The sequence below is a fragment of the Oncorhynchus kisutch genome, linkage group LG14 (assembly GCF_002021735.2).
Source record: "Oncorhynchus kisutch isolate 150728-3 linkage group LG14, Okis_V2, whole genome shotgun sequence".
Taxonomy (NCBI): domain Eukaryota; kingdom Metazoa; phylum Chordata; class Actinopteri; order Salmoniformes; family Salmonidae; genus Oncorhynchus; species Oncorhynchus kisutch.
The window spans coordinates 64,491,259-64,508,778 of record NC_034187.2 but is presented as its reverse complement, the minus strand read 5'-3'; the positions used below and the strand labels follow the sequence as shown (position 1 = coordinate 64,508,778).

The window sequence follows — 17,520 nt, the reverse complement described above, 5'->3', positions numbered from 1 at the left end:
GAGGTAGAAAGAAGGAAAGGAGGAAAGAAGGAGAGGAGGAAAGAAGGAGAGGAGGAAAGAAGGAGAGGAGGAAAGAAGGAAAGGAGGAAAGAAGGAAAGGAGGAAAGAAGGAGAGGAGGAAAGAAGGAGAGGAGGAAAGAAGGAGAGGTGGAAAGAAGGAAAGGAGGAAAGAAGGAGAGGAGGAAAGAAGGAAAGAAGGAGAGGTAGAAAGAAGGAAAGGAGGAAAGAAGGAGAGGTGTAAAGAAGGAGAGGAGGAAAGAAGGAGAGGAGGAAAGAAGGAGAGGTGGAAAGAAGGAAAGGAGGAAAGAAGGAGAGGAGGAAAGAAGGAAAGGAGGAAAGGAGGAAAGAAGGAGAGGTAGAAAGAAGGAAAGGAGGAAAGAAGGAGAGGAGGAAAGAAGGAGAGGAGGAAAGAAGGAGAGGTAGAAAGAAGGAGAGGAGGAAAGAAGGAGAGGAGGAAAGAAGGAGAGGTAGAAAGAAGGAAAGGAGGAAAGAAGGAGAGGAGGAAAGAAGGAAAGGAGGAAAGGAGGAAAGAAGGAGAGGTGGAAAGAAGGAGAGGAGGAAAGAAGGAAAGGAGGAAAGAAGGAGAGGTAGAAAGAAGGAGAGGAGGAAAGAAGGAAAGGAGGAAAGAAGGAGAGGTGGAAAGAAGGAAAGGAGGAAAGAAGGAGAGGAGGAAAGAAGGAAAGGAGGAAAGAAGGAGAGGTAGAAAGAAGGAAAGGAGGAAAGAAGGAGAGGTGGAAAGAAGGAGAGGGGGATGGAAGGAGATGAGGAAGGAAGAAGGACAGGAGGAAGAAAGGAGATGAGGAAGGAGAGGAGGAAGAAAGAATCAGAGGTTGAAAGAAGGAGAGGAGGAAGGAAGGAGAGGAGCACTTTGAGAAAGAGTAACCCACCACTGATTTACACTGCTATTAAAACAGTATTACACCTGTCCCCCCCTCCCCTCCTCCTCCTGAAACAGCCCAGAGATAAAAGGAGAGATAGGCCCACTAAGGGTTACTGGGGTTTAAAGGGGAAGTGTAGCAACATAAAGGGCACATTAAGAATTCAACAGCCCGGGTATTGAATCCTGTCACAGCCACGTCAGCTGGAAAGCTAAACCTAGGCAGGCATGGATACAATGAAACAGCCATTTACAGTGTGGAGGAGGGCGGTCTCATGAGAATGAGACCTGAGACAAGAGAGGATCCTAGCATTTTCCACCCTGGTGTGTGTGTGTCCTGGTAGGAATGTCTCCCATAGGTTGAATACAGCTGCAGCTGGTGGGAAAGTGACCTCTGTCTGGAGTCCGGACACTCAGCAATGCAGAACTACAGTGCCTTGAAACATTGCTCTCCATTCAAATGAGTGTCTTTCTTCATGTTAGAGGGCAAAGCAGCACGAGAGGCTGGAGCAGCCAGTAGTATCTCGGAGGAAGAGGTCAGATACTGTAGTGCAATAAGAACATCATCATCATTTCCACTGATTCTCTGGCATTATGTCTGCTGACTGGAGCACATTACAGGGTGATCTGGAGAATGCTATTTAGTCTATTTCTACAGTATGACTGAGTAACACTGTGAAGTCTATTTCTACAGCACGACTGAGTAACACTGTGAAGTCTATTTCTACAGTATGACTGAGTAACATTGTGAAGTCTATTTCTACAGTACGACTGAGTAACACTGTGAAGTCTATTTCTACAGTACGACTGAGTAACACTGTGAAGTCTATTTCTACTCCCACGCCTGCTCCCGCTCTCCCTCTCTGGTGCTCAAGGGTGCCAAGCAGACCTTCATTATGCACACCTGTCACCATCATTATGTGCAGCAGCGCTTATTGGACTCACCTGGACTCCTTCCCTTTGTTGATTGCCCCGTCTATAACTGTCTGCTCCCCCATTTGCTCCCTGTGTCAGCATTAATGTCGTTATGTGTTCTTGTCCAGACGCTGTCCTGTCCTTTTCCATGTCCGACGCTATTAAATGTTCACTCCCTGTACCTGCTTCTCATCTCTACCAGCCACAATCCTTACATCTACAGTATGACTGAGTAATGCTGTGAAGTCTATGTCTACAGTATGACTGAGTAATGCTGTGAAGTCTATGTCTACAGTATGACTGAGTAATGCTGTGAAGTCTATTTCTACAGTATAACTGAGTAATGCTGTGAAGTCTATTTCTACAGTATGACTGAGTAATTCTGTGAAGTCTATTTCTACATTATGACTGAGTAACTCTGTGAAGTCTATTTCTACAGTATGAGTGAGTAACACTGTGAAGTCTATTTCTACAGTATGAGTGAGTAACACTGTGAAGTCTATTTCTACAGTACGACTGAGTAACACTGTGAAGTCTATTTCTACAGTATGATTGAGTAACGCTGTGAAGTCTATTTCTACAGTATGAGTGAGTAACACTGTGAAGTCTATTTCTACAGTATGAGTGAGTAACACTGTGAAGTCTATTTCTACAGTACGCCTGAGTAACACTGTGAAGTCTATGTCTACAGTATGACTGAGTAATGCTGTGAAGTCTATGTCTACAGTATGACTGAGTAATGCTGTAGAGTCTATTTCTACAGTATAACTGAGTAATGCTGTGAAGTCTATTTCTACAGTATGACTGAGTAATGCTGTGAAGTCTATGTCTACAGTATGACTGAGTAACGCTGTGAAGTCTATTTCTACAGTATGAGTGAGTAACACTGTGAAGTCTATTTCTACAGTATGAGTGAGTAACACTGTGAAGTCTATTTCTACAGTACGACTGAGTAACGCTGTGAAGTCTATTTCTACAGTATGACTGAGTAACACTGTGAAGTCTATTTCTACAGTACGACTGAGTAACACTGTGAAGTCTATTTCTACAGTACGACTGAGTAACACTGTGAAGTCTATTTCTACAGTATGACTGAGTAACACTGTGAAGTCTATTTCTACAGTATGACTGAGTAACACTGTGAAGTCTATTTCTACAGTACGACTGAGTAACACTGTGAAGTCTATTTCTACAGTATGACTGAGTAACACTGTGAAGTCTATTTCTACAGTACGACTGAGTAACACTGTGAAGTCTATTTCTACAGTACGACTGAGTAACACTGTGAAGTCTATTTCTACTGCCACGCCTGCTCCCGCTCTCCCTCTCTGGTGCTCGAGGGTGCCAAGCAGACCTTCATTATGCACACCTGTCACCATCATTATGTGCAGCAGCGCTTATTGGACTCACCTGGACTCCTTCCCTTTGTTGATTGCCCCGTCTATAACTGTCTGCTCCCCCATTTGCTCCCTGTGTCAGCATTAATGTCGTTATGTGTTCTTGTCCAGACGCTGTCCTGTCCTTTCCATGTCCGACGCTATTAAATGTTCACTCCCTGTACCTGCTTCTCATCTCTACCAGCCACAATCCTTACATCTACAGTATGACTGAGTAATGCTGTGAAGTCTATGTCTACAGTATGACTGAGTAATGCTGTGAAGTCTATGTCTACAGTATGACTGAGTAATGCTGTGAAGTCTATTTCTACAGTATAACTGAGTAATGCTGTGAAGTCTATTTCTACAGTATGACTGAGTAATTCTGTGAAGTCTATTTCTACATTATGACTGAGTAACTCTGTGAAGTCTATTTCTACAGTATGAGTGAGTAACACTGTGAAGTCTATTTCTACAGTATGAGTGAGTAACACTGTGAAGTCTATTTCTACAGTATGACTGAGTAACCCTGTGAAGTCTATTTCTACAGTATGACTGAGTAACGCTGTGAAGTCTATTTCTACAGTATGAGTGAGTAACACTGTGAAGTCTTTTTCTACAGTATGAGTGAGTAACACTGTGAAGTCTATTTCTACAGTACGACTGAGTAACACTGTGAAGTCTATGTCTACAGTATGACTGAGTAATGCTGTGAAGTCTATGTCTACAGTATGACTGAGTAATGCTGTGAAGTCTATTTCTACAGTATAACTGAGTAATGCTGTGAAGTCTATTTCTACAGTATGACTGAGTAATTCTGTGAAGTCTATTTCTACAGTATGAGTGAGTAACACTGTGAAGTCTATTTCTACAGTACGACTGAGTAACGCTGTGAAGTCTATTTCTACAGTATGACTGAGTAAACACTGTGAAGTCTATTTCTACAGTACGACTGAGTAACACTGTGAAGTCTATTTCTACAGTATGACTGAGTAACACTGTGAAGTCTATTTCTACAGTACGGCTGAGTAACACTGTGAAGTCTATTTCTACAGTACGACTGAGTAACACTGTGAAGTCTATTTCTACAGTACGACTGAGTAACACTGTGAAGTCTATTTCTACAGTACGACTGAGTAACACTGTGAAGTCTATTTCTACAGTACGACTGAGTAACACTGTGAAGTCTATTTCTACAGTACGACTGAGTAACACTGTGAAGTCTATTTCTACAGTACGACTGAGTAACACTGTGAAGTCTATTTCTACAGTACGACTGAGTAACACTGTGAAGTCTATTTCTACAGTACGACTGAGTAACACTGTGAAGTCTATTTCTACAGTACGACTGAGTAACACTGTGAAGTCTATTTCTACAGTATGACTGAGTAACACTGTGAAGTCTATTTCTACAGTACGGCTGAGTAACACTGTGAAGTCTATTTCTACAGTACGACTGAGTAACACTGTGAATTCTATTTCTACAGTACGACTGAGTAACACTGTGAGGTTTATTATTATGCAGCAGTTGTATTTGTATTTATTATGTCAATGGGAACATTAAGGCAGTTATATACAACATGACATGACCTTTCATAACACTTTTCACAACACATTAAGTGTGTTTCCTCAGGCCACTACTCTACTACCACATATCTACAGTACAAAATCCATGTGTACGTGTGTGTAGAGTGTGTGTCTTATCATGTGTATGTGTGTATGTGCATGTGTGTGTGTCTCTTCACAGTCCCTGCTGTTCCATAAGGTGTATTGTTATCTGTTTTTTAACTCTGATTCTACCGCTTGCATCAGTTACCTGATGTGGAATAGAGTTCCATGTAGCCCTGGCTCTATGTAGTATTGTGTGCCTCCCATAGTCTGTTCTGGACTCTGGGATGGTGAAGAGACCTCTGGTGGCATGTCTTGTGGGGTAAACAGGTATACATGGATACAAGTAGCCTGGGTGCATTCAGAACCTCTGAGCACTATTGCTGAAACCACATGTCAGTTTTGACCTCAATCCACTAAGAAAACAGACCTGACCATTTTAGCACCATCATTTTATCACATCGACTCGGTCTATCCTGCCTTCGTTATTCACTCTTTTATTTATTCCTTGTGTCACTACTTCTATTTATTTACTTTGATCTTTCTCTGCATTGTTTGAAAGGACCCATAACTAAGCGTTTCACTGTTAGTCTACACCTGTTGTTTACGAAAGCATGTGACAGGTACAGTTTTATATATTTCCTCCACCCATACCCTGCCTTCCCTCCCGCTTGCTCTGCCCTCCAGGAGCCATGTATCATGTCAATAACATTAGCAGGTATGTACACAGTACAGGGACGTTGCTGGCATTGCTCGGGCGGGAGGCAGCATGCCTCTGTCCATTTCCCCTCACAACTGGTTAGCTGAGTACTGCTGTAACAACAACAGAGGCAGATATAGAGAGAGACAACCAGCCAGGACAGCCTTAGTTCTCTTGCTGTGTGTTTGTCACTGTGTTGAGATATTGGCTGTTAAAGCCAGTGGGGAAGCCAGATAGTTGACAACTATGGCTAAACACATTTACTGACATTTGTGGCTGCTTTGCGTGATGTATTGTTGTCTCTAACTTCTTTGTCCTTTGTGCTGCTGTCTGTGCCCAATAATGTTTGTAGCTTGTTTTGTGTTGCTCCCATGTTGTGCTGCTGCCATGCGATGTTCTCATGTGTTGCTGCCATGCTATGTTGTTGTCTTAGGTCTCTCTTTATGTAGTGTTGTGGTGTCTCTCTTGTCATGACATCAAAACTATGAAATAACACTCATGTAGTAACCAAACAAGTGTTAAACAAATCTAAATAGATTTTAGATTATTCAAAGTAGCCACCATTTGCCTTGATGACAGCTTTGCACACCAACAAGATCAGATCAAGGTTGGGTTATAAATAAATATCTGAAACTTTGAACATCCCACAGAGCACCATTAAATCCATTATTAAAAAATGGAAAGAATATGGCACCACAACAAACCTGCCAAGAGAGGGCCACCCACCAAAACTCACGGACCAGGCAAGGAGGGCATTAATCAGAGAGGCAACAAAGAGACCAAAGATAACCCTGAAGGAGCTGGAAAGCTCCACAGCGGAGATTGGAGTATCTATCCATAGAACCACTTTAAGCCATCTGGCACAAACCCAACACCTCTCATCACCATGAGAACACCATCCCCACAGTGAAGCATGATGGGGCAGGATGTTTTTCCATTCTCCAGCATGAAGGAATGATGGATGGCGCTAAATAGAGGGAAATTCTTGAGGCAAACTTGTTTCAGTCTTCCAGGGTTTTGAGACTGGGACAGAGGTTCACCTTCCAGCAGGACAATGACCCTAAGCATACTGCTAAAGCAACACTTGAGTGGTTTAAGGGGAAACATTTTTAAATGACTTGGAATGGCCTTGTCAAAGCCCAGACCTCAATCCAATTGAGAATCTGTGGTATGTCTTAAAGATTGCTGTCCACCACCGGAACCCATCCAACTTGAAGGACTTGGAGCAGTTTTGCCTTGAAGAATGGGCAGTTTTTTTTGTCTTATTTCTCGTTTATTTCACAAAAGAATATTTTGCAACTTCAAAGTGTTGTGTAAATCAAATGATACAAACCCCCCAAAAGTCCATTTTAATTCCAGGTTGAAAGGCAACAAAATAGGAAAAATCGCAGCCCTTATCCCCGCAGGAGGCCTTTTGGTAGGCGGTCATTGTAAGGATTCGCCACTTTTTTTCCATTTTTGCCTAAAATTACCTACCCAAATGTAACTGCCTGTAGTTCAGGCCCTGAAACAAGGATATGCATATTCTTGGTACCATTTGAAAGGAAACTCTTTGAAGTTTGTGGACATGTGAAAGGAATGTAGGAGAATATAACACAATATATCTGGTAAAAGATCATACAAAGAAAATAACAACCGTTCTTTTGTTTTTTGTACCTCATATTTGAAATGCAAGGGAAAGGCCATAATGTATTACTCCAGCCTAGGTGCGATTTAGATTTTGACCACTAGATGGCAGCAGTGTATGTGCAAAGTATTAGACTGATCCAACAAACCATTGCATTTCTGTTCAAAATGTTGTATCAAGACTGCCCAAATGTGCCTAATTTGTTTATTAACTAACATGCCTACTTAAATAAAGGTTAAATAAAAATATATATTTATAAATGTAGACTATTATCAACAAGTGTGCTCTGTTTTGTTACCTTCTTTCTCTACCTAAGCAGGTTCTCCTTTCCTCAATACACACACTTACACAAGACAGTATAAGCCAAACATGAGTCTGTGGGTAATAAAATGATGATGATGTCTGTGTCCATGGACTACCAAAGGATACTGCAGGCAGCATGTTAATGAGGGGCTAATCACTCACCCAACACAGAGACACGATGAGCATCTCTCACAATAACACGGGTGACATCAGTCACATAACTCCACTTCGTCAGAGCCTTTAATCAGCTGTGTCTAACGGCAGAGCAGACTGACAAAAAAGCAAGTAAGGAGATTGGTGAATTGGAAATTATAATGGTGAAATGAGGATCTGTAGTGTGTGAGAAGAAGCATAGCGAGGGAGTGAAGAGCGGGAGAGAAGATAAAGACATGTAGAGTGTCTGTGAAAAGAGAACAGAAGAGCAAAGAAGAGAAAGGCCCTCCACCCAGCTGAGGGTAATTAGATCCATAGTGTGAGGTCACAACAAGTGGATGAATCTTCCTGGGCCTCTCTTAGCTTCTGTGGACCAGATGGGACTATGACTATATTCTCTCCCTCTCCCCTCCCCTCCCCTCCCCTTCAAATTCAAATAAAAGAGACTACTACAGCCGAAAGGAGAGGCTAGACTCCAAACATCCCCTTGAACTCATACAAAAAAACAATTAAAGCATGTTGCTTATTCATGGATTTCTGGTGACATATTACTCCCTCTGATGGAATTCTATTAGAATTCTCTGGCAATAACATCCTACCCTCCTAGCTGAGAGAAAGCGTAATGATGTGGAACATGGAATGCTAAGCATATCATAACAATAGCAGTTGCACTCCAATGCTTCCAAATTGACTGTTTAATTCATCTCTCTTTCTCTCAGAGTAATCTTTACAATGATGTTCTTCTCTTGTTAAAAAGGACTAAGTGCTTGAACTTTTAGTCTCCCTGTGGACTCTGGGATTGCCTGTTTGGCTTGCTGCTGGTTTGTTGGTAAAAACTAAATTCATATGAGTTGACCTGAAGAAATCACTCACTCACTATCTGCCAAGTAAACACTCTTCATATTAAATTATGATATTGACTTGATCATGTTGATATGTGAGTGTGTGCTGTTTATACATTTATACTTTTCACATGAGAGCAGTTCAAATGACTGCTTGGTATGTATGATGATTGTCAGAGACATGGGATATGACACATTACTACTACACCACACCAATCAGAACCCCCCTTCTACCACCACTGCGATAATCAAAACGCTGTCTTGTTCTCTTCTCCCTCTGTCCTCTCCTCACTAAACTCCACCCTCCTCTCCTCTCCTTCCTCCCTCTGTCCCGTCCACCCTCCTCTCCTCCCTCCTAATCAAAACGCTGTCTTGTTCTCTCCCCCCGTCTGTCCTCTCCTCCCCCCGTCTGTCCTCGCCTCCCCCCGTCTGTCCTCGCCTCCCCCTTCTCCTCTCCTCTCCTCTCCACCCTCCTCTCCTTCCTCTGTCCTCCTTTCCTCCCTCAAGGCGCCAGCATGCTTCAGTTCGGCTGGCAGCTAGCTTATGTCGGCTAGGCAAACAAAACGAGTGTGCTCGCATAAAAAGCGGCAAAAGTACCGTATGTGCATTTTGAGTCTGAATTTATATACGATAACTCAAGAAATCTGTCATACATTTTTATGCATTTTTATGCTGAGGAGATCTTATTCGCACAATTTTACATTTATTGAAGAATCCTTACAGTCCTTACAGTTGACCAATCAGAGACGAAGGAGCATAGACTTTGTCTATCGAACTTTGGCTGGTCTCAAGAAAGAAATTGTGCGCCGAACAGCCCCAAAAAAACTCACCAAAGTCCAAAACTCTTCTGAACTGTATTGGCTGGGAAGCATGCAGATACTTCTAGTAGAAGCACTAAAAGGACAGCCATCTACTCTACCCTAGACAAAGACTGGTTAACCATCTCTTACCAGAAATCACAGGTGGCCTCACATCACTCAGACCCAGAAACAGGGGGGCTCCACCTCACATCACTCAGACCCAGAAACAGGAGGGCTCCACCTCACATCACTCAGACCCAGAAACAGGAGGGCTCCACCTCACATTACTCGGACCCAGAAACAGGAGGGCTCCACCTCACATCACTCAGACCCAGAAACAGGAGGGCTCCACCTCACATCACTCAGACCCAGAAACAGGAGGGCTCCACAGCATCCTCTGTTCATGTTATGCATGAAATCTGTGTGTCTCTGAAAAAGCTCCGCAAAGGGTTAAATAGACTCTGCACACTGTGATGTATGCTCCCTCCCTCCCCATTATTGACAATGTTTCCAGCCTTAGGTCTTAGTCAAGTCTTTGACTATCTCTGAAAGAGCTAACCCAGACGTTTCCAGCCTCCTGTATCCACTTCAACTACAGTATATATACAAGATGATAATAATCAGATCTGAATGCTCATATCGGAGTATGTCTGAAACTGGGAGAGAGACTGCTGCAAGTCAATTACATTGCAAAGCTAATTGAGGCATATATTAGTCAATCACACAGCACCACCGCCCTGATAATCATAGTGTGGAATTAGATATTTTCTCCTTCTGTAGTTCCCCGTTACGATACGCATCAATACTTTCTATTTCACTTCATCACTTCATCAGTCATCACTGTGATGTCTGGAGATGATTACTGGTCTTCATTTAGAATGGATTACTCTGGAACAACACGCTAACACACAATGTTCCTGGGATTATGGAGGAAGGGAGGGAAGGAGAGATAGAGAGAAAGAGGGGGAGTAGTGGCAGAGAGTGGGAGGAAGAAAGAAAGAGAGAGAAAGAAAGAGAGAGAAAGAAAGAAAGAAAGAAAGGAAAGAGAGAAAGAATGAAAGCATGGCCAATCCTCCAACATATCCACATTGTTTCATTCTGCCAATGGGGATTTCTTATCAAAACGCTGCCAGGACCATCATGAAAGGATATGGTAATTAACAAAAACACACACACACACACACACGGAGGTAAAAAGGCGTGTTGAAGAGTGAGGCAATATAATGTGTCTGTTGAGAGGGAATAGCCTTGCAGAGCACTTCTCACATTCAACGAATTAACTCTCTGCTCAGGTGACAAAGATGATTAAAAAAGAGAAAATATCCCCTTAGCATCCCATAATATATACTCCACATCCTGTCTGCTTGGCCTGCTTCCTTTCAACATGTTGCGAAATATGTTCTTCAAATGAGACACGTTTCGATGAAAGTAAGATGTGTTTTATTTTCCCAAGGGGAAAGTATCACGACTCCCTCTGCTCTCTTTAAAATAGGGATAAAAAAACAGACAGACAGGAAGGGCGAGACAAAAAGAAAGGGAGAGAGAGTGAGAGAATGTTTATGAGGTGTTCTGTGATCATGATGAGTGGAGTTGGGTTTTATTGAAATGAGGAGGAAGAGCAGAAGCGGTTCGCTGCAGACGTGAGAAGAAAGGATGGAGAAAAATAAAGAGAAGCTAATGAGCTGTGTGTATTACAGTGTCCGCTCCCTCACATCTGACGCCTCTCACCCACCCCGTCCTCCTCTACAGACACTATTAACACTGTTGTCACGTCAATTAGTCGGTGAGGACAGGCAGAACACACACAGCATTTGATAAACAGATGGTGGATTTTTCTACTCGTAGCACTATTAAAAAGGAATACAGTTCAAAACAAGAGGAAATTAGCCTCATATCTTCTACTGTACGGTGTAGGCTAAATTATCCTAACGGTTTATCACATCCATATATGAACATTTTTATTCATGCTCATTGCTTTTATCTCACAAAATACATGTTGAAATGTTATATTGTTGTGTCAACATTTGCAAACCAAACACTAGAAAACTACACATGGGTTTATAGAAGACTTGGAGGGGAGCTTGGGCTAGTTTCTGTAAGAATGAACCAAACACCCCAAGGGGCTTCAATACAGAGTTCTACGATTCAAGTGTGTCAAAGCTCCCTCACATTGCATTGTACTTAAAGATACTCCAGCAGACTATGGCCAATTATTCACTCATCTCTCTCTCACACACACACACACACACACACACACACACACACACACACACACACACACACCAAACTGCCGCTGCCTGACGCCGAAGTGAATCCACTCGCCATGAAACTGCTTCATAATGGACATTCTTCAAATAACAGGTTTTCATACAAATGTCATTTTCAAAACAAATGTCTGAAATCTATTTTTCCCCCCATCTCCTTTTAGCTCTTTGACAGTGAATATGATTGTATGCTTCATTGAGATTCTCTGTATCACTCCGGCGGAAATGGTTTTAGAACTACAACGGGAGTGTTTTTAGTCGTGAAGTTGATTTTCTCTGAATCACCCACACCTTTTTCAGATCACACAAATTCATATTATCTCTCTCTCTCCTCAGCTAGTGTGTTTGTGCATTGAAAAGGTGAAAGAGTGCCTTTCCCAGTCGCAAGAGTCAGAGCAAATGCGGTAGCGGCAAGCAACATAACTAGAGTGATCCCAGTAGTGAACTTACTGGCCAATCAGGTCAATCACTTCTATTTCTTCTTTTGCTGTGACTCACCATGCACACAGCTCTGATAGGTCTATTCATCTCACAGTCAGCCCAACAGACTGACAAACTGCATTGTAAATGCAGGCGGCATTGCAGTAATGTATACCATTCATCTGAGTGACTCAGCCAGCACAGCACAGGCTCTTCACAATCCCCATTCCTTCTCCACCATGCACAGCACAGACTGACAAAGTGCCTCAGGTGTCACAGATACATAAAACAGGCGGATCAGACAATTAACACGCTTACGCACAAACACATGTGCACACACACATATATACAGTGCCTTTGGAAAGTTTTCAGACCCCTAGAATTTTGCCAAACGTTGTTATGTTACAGCCTTATTCTAAAATGGATTAAATAAATAAAACTCCTCAGCTATTTACACACAATACCCCATAATGACAAAGCAAAAACAGTTTTTTATACATTTTTGCAAATGTATTAAAAGTTTAAAACAGAAATACCTTATTTACATTAGTATTCAGACCCTTTGCTATGAGACTTGAAATTGAGCTCAGGTGCATTCTGGAGACAGGATTGTGTTGAGGCACAGATCTGGCGAAGGGTACCAAAACAATTCTGCAGCATTGAAGGTCGCCAACAACCCGGTTGCCTCCATCATTCTTAATTGGAAGAAGTTTGGAACCTCCAAGACTCTTCCTAGGGCTGGCCGCCCAGCCAAACTGAGCAATCGGGGGAGAAGGGAATTTGGTCAGGGAGGTGACCAAGAACCCGATGGTCACTCTGACAGAGCTCCAGAGTTCCTCTGCGGGGATGGGAGAACCTTCCAGAAGGGCAACCATCTCTACAGCATTCAACCCATATCAGGCCTTTATGATAGAGTGGCCAGACAGAAGCCGCTCCTCAGTAAAAAGCACATGACAGCCTGCTTGGAGTTTGCCAAAAGGAACATAAAGACTCTCATTGTGAGGTATTGTGTGTCGATTGATGAGGGGAAAAAATGATTTAATCTATTTTAGGATAAGGCTGTAACCTAACAAAATGTGGAAAAAGTCAAGGGGTCTGAATATGTTCCGAAGGCACTGTACACACACTGAAGTACAGACAGTCATAAAACAGACAATGAACAACCTCCTACCTGCAGTTAGGTGGCGGGTCCAAGGTTATCTCAGCCAGCTCCTTCTGAATCCTAGGGAATGAGGAGGAACACACATTACACACACACTTTATATACATTACACACAAACATCACATACAGATTATATATACGTAATGCTAAACCCACACAGACACACGCGACATACTAGCTAGCCGGTGTGTTGTAAAAATCCTGTCTACACACTGAATAACTTATTGATTTCCTAATGAGCTCCTAGCATTGTGATTGAATACAGGAATACATCCTGTCAAGCTATATCAAATATAGGGACGCACTGTTGAATTACTAATCTTGTTTCATGGGATTGTGCAAATTGACATTGACTACAGACAGGCCTTGCTGTGTAAAAGAGTCATATTTGCTTTCTGGACAAATCAACTATGAATCTGATATTGAGATGAGGATTTTAATGACTCAGGGTGGAATAAATCTGACTGATTTAGTCTCTCTCTCTCTCCTCCCCTACTCTCCCCTCCCTCTTTCTATCCTTCCCTCTCTCTTACTTTCTCCCCCTTCCTCTCTCCCTACATGTTGGAATCCTTTCCACAGCTAACAGCTAGACTAAATAAAGGTTTAGTTTAGTGAGTAGACGGGATCAAGACAGGGTTCAAATTACACTGTCGTACACAGCACTGCTCATTACATACCTATGCTAATGATTTGCTCTGAGGATTCTAACAGCCAGGTGCTGTTTTTATTTTATTTTTTACAATCAATGACTTCACCGTCCATTAAGGCTGCAATATTCCACTCACACTGAGACAACCCTGACAACAAGCTACTCTCCAGGGTTTGGAACTGGTTCAGGGAACAAAACCAAAAAACAGAAAAGAATGAGAACTGGGAACGAAAGTGATCTATACTGTTCCGGAACAGAACTGTTATTTTAAAAGCATGGGAACAGGTTAATACTGTTCTTTTACATTCCTGGATTTTTTTCCCCCCAGTGCCACAAAAAAAACACAACAAAGTGCCTATGCAAAGTACTCTCTCTGTCACTCAGAAACTTATTCCAGTGTCTGCCTGCCAGCTGAAAATCTTTAGCAGTGTGTGTGCATGTATAGGCTACCTACCCCTCCGAAGCATAAGCTACTGTAGCCTACCGACGTTACAAGCGTGATTCAGAAATTAGGGAGAGAGATTTTTAATTGGTCCCACATTAAGCCAACTCTTTCTTGGAAGTTCAAAGACATTCAAAAAGTTCCCTCATAGAAGTCGCTCCTCCGTAGGTATAATTCTGTGGGCCTAATTCAGATAATACATGTCATAACAAGATGCCCAGTGCTTCAAGCCTCCTCCTCCACCCTCTCTCGCTTTCCCCCCACCCGCAAAATTTCAGTCGCACCTCGCGCCCTACACTTGTCTGTCCAATGCATGTAAACAACTAACTATAGCTTGCTGCTCTATCCGCACTGATTGGTGAAGTAATTTAATGTTGATTTCAGAGGTTTAAAAAGAAGCCGAAAGGAACGATATAAAACTTAACTTTTTTGGTGTTTGAACTGGTTCAGATATTTATTTTCCTGGTCGGAACAGTGGAACAGAACAACAACAAAAATGGTTCTGTTTACTAAACGATTGGAAAATAATTTTGCTTCAAACCCCTGCTACTCTCATGAATAATCATAAACCTAAAGATTTTGAGATATAAGCCTAGTTCCGAATGTATAAAGCGTCTCAGAGTAGGGGTGATGATGTAAATGAGGTCCTCCCTGTCCATAACAATTTGATTCATTATGATCTAAAAGGCAAAACTGATCCTAGTCTGAGACGCTTCATGTGGCCCCTGGCCCTAAGTCATCTATGCACAATGCTCGCAACAAATGTTGTTACTATCTGTCATTGTAAATAAGAATTTGTTATTAACTGACTTGCCTAGTTAAATAAAGGTAAAAATGTTTTAAAAATAAATAAAATAGATATAAAAAATAATCATAATAATAAACCCCCCCCAAAAAACATATGAACATATAAATATGGTTTAAAAATGCACAAAAAATAATAAATATAAAAAAATAAAAAATAAAAAAGATACGTTCAAAAAAATATTTACATCTGCTAGATGAGCTATACAAATAGTCAGCTGCAGCCATGGGGGAGGACAACGACAAGCAGCCTTCCAATATCAGGAGACAGGGAATCATCACAACATCAGTTGAAATGGCACACCTCCGCTCACCACCCCTACCACCACCGCCGCCGCCACCACCACGGCTCAGAGCGGGAGAGAACCTAAGGTGGTCCTTTTGTTAAATTAACCTGTCATCCCTGTCGCTGTCGACTCATTCCCTCGTTCCTCTCCAAATGTCACGCCATGGAGGAATGTGCACACATACACACACACACGGACACACACAGAGGAGTGCTGACAGGTAGGCACCACACCTCAAAGAGCGAGTGAGCGATGGCAGAACAAACGACAGCAGATCCCCTCATCTCCTCTGTGTGCTTGTATTGATAATAAACTCTCTGGTTCATGATGAGAGGAGACTGAGGGTAAATCATTGTGCAGTGGGAAAAGACATCTTTCTGCAAGGGGCTGTATAACTGTAATACAATCACCACGGTTATGGAGTAAGTCGTTCCCAGGCTTGAATGCACAGTACGCTCTGTAATTTCATCTACAGTATTTTCTCCTGAAGTGGCAAACTTTACCTGGTGAGGCTGCAGGCTGTTAAGAGAGAATGGAGGGAGGAATAAATGAGAAAATGAACGGGGGAATCCATGGGGAAATGGACTAATTACAGAACATGCAGGCCTCCCTTGTTCATGTTCACGCATCCATGGGCTCTCTCTCTGTGACACAAACACTTTGTTTTTCTCTAATGTCCCACAGACCATTGAATTTCATAATAACCCATTGATGGTTATAATAAATCCACTGCTTCAAGGTGCATCTGAGTCAATATCATCTCCGTATTATACTGTTTATGAAGTACTTTTGAACAAGACCATTAAGGGCACTTCCTTACACAACCTACATGGACAGAATAGAATAAAGAGAATTTCAGCTATACCTCTTGGCGCTGGTGGAGAGCTTGGCAGCGGTCTTGCTGGATATCTTGGCCTCTTTCTTCTTGGGCATTGTCTGATCTCGCTCCTGACCCAGCTCCTGACCCGGAGGGGCCACCTCTCTCTGCTCCGCGTCCCAGCTGCCTCCACTTGTGTTGGGACTGTCTTCTGGCCTCGAGCTGGGCTGCACCTCACTGGACATCCTGGCACTGGGACACACATACATTCGGGGGCACACACACACACAGATAAAGGTTTGGGGTTTCCCTAGACACCTTACAAAGCAGGCGTATCACCTGACTAAAGATATAGCAATCAAAGGTTTGAATCCTATTGGTTCGGTGGTTGTCTTTTAGTCAGTGGCTATTCTGTTAGAAGTACAGTATTAAAAACCAAACCACCAGAGACGGCCAGCCAGCCAGCCACAACAGAATTAAATACTGTTCCCCTCCTAGGTCTCAGGTCTTTTAAAGGTCATTATAGTAAGGCAGGCAGGTTCCATGTCCCCACAGACCAGCTCACACTACAGCCTCTATAATCAAAGCTCCTTCTACAAGGTCGCATTGAGGAAATGTAATTTCCCAACATACCATATGAGCCTTCAAGGTGAAGCTGTGCATTTTAAACATTCACAGAATGAGAAGTAGTTGTTTGAGTAAATGGGGGCTGTGTGTGTGTGTGTGTGTGTGTGTGTGTGTGTGTGTGTGTGTGTGTGTGTGTGTGTGTGTGTGTGTGTGTGTGTGTGTGTGTGTGTGGGGGGCTACTGTAAAGGAGCAGATGGTTGCTGAAATGAGCATCACATTCCAGAAAGAGCATGACGACAGACAGCAGATCTTCAATCAACGCAAAGTGCAGCTATAACACACACACTTTGGTCATGAACACTCAGAATCCGTTGGGCAACATTCTGCACAGACAGTAATTGGATTCATTAACACATTTTTCTCTTGATGCAGTGATTGGTGATTTCTACTGAGGCAACTGATGAGTGTTGTTAATAGGCTAAGCATACAATAACAATGCATGATCTTCTAGGAAACATGATGTTTCTGTTCGATTTGATTGATTCTACTCTATGAATCATATCTATTTGAAAAGTGAAATACTTATGATCAATTGAAATACTGTGAGATTTGGCTATCAAAGACCTTGACGCACATACATGTAACAATAACATAACACTATCATTGCAACCCCCCAAATGAGGATATCGTTCTTCTCCCAGGTCATCGGCTCTTTAAACACTTTCAGTGTTCTCCTTTTGAAAAGGACCGGTGATGATAAAAACAGCTGAAAAGTAACGAATCCCGTGCTGCATTGGTCTCACAGTCATTCATACAACAACAGATAAGGATGAGCACATTTTTCTTTTGTTGTGTAAATAATCCCTGTTGTCACGCGGGGCTGTCACAATAACTGAGCCAGTAGGTC

The 17,520-nt window shown here is 42.4% G+C and overlaps 1 protein-coding gene across 2 annotated transcripts in view; it reads right to left on the bottom strand.

Annotated features, from left to right (window-relative positions):
- The window catches only part of LOC109903493 (ubiquitin-conjugating enzyme E2 E2-like), a 42,930-nt gene that overhangs the window by 24,331 nt on the left and 1,079 nt on the right, over positions 1-17,520 (bottom strand). For both annotated transcript variants that reach the window (XM_031788746.1, XM_031788745.1), the window contains exons 2-3: positions 16,095-16,298; positions 13,057-13,107 (exon numbers count right to left, since the gene is read on the bottom strand). In XM_031788746.1, the coding sequence (XP_031644606.1) occupies positions 13,057-13,107; positions 16,095-16,291 (248 nt within the window). In that variant the 5' untranslated portion in view covers positions 16,292-16,298. The remainder of the gene's footprint in view (positions 1-13,056; positions 13,108-16,094; positions 16,299-17,520) is intronic.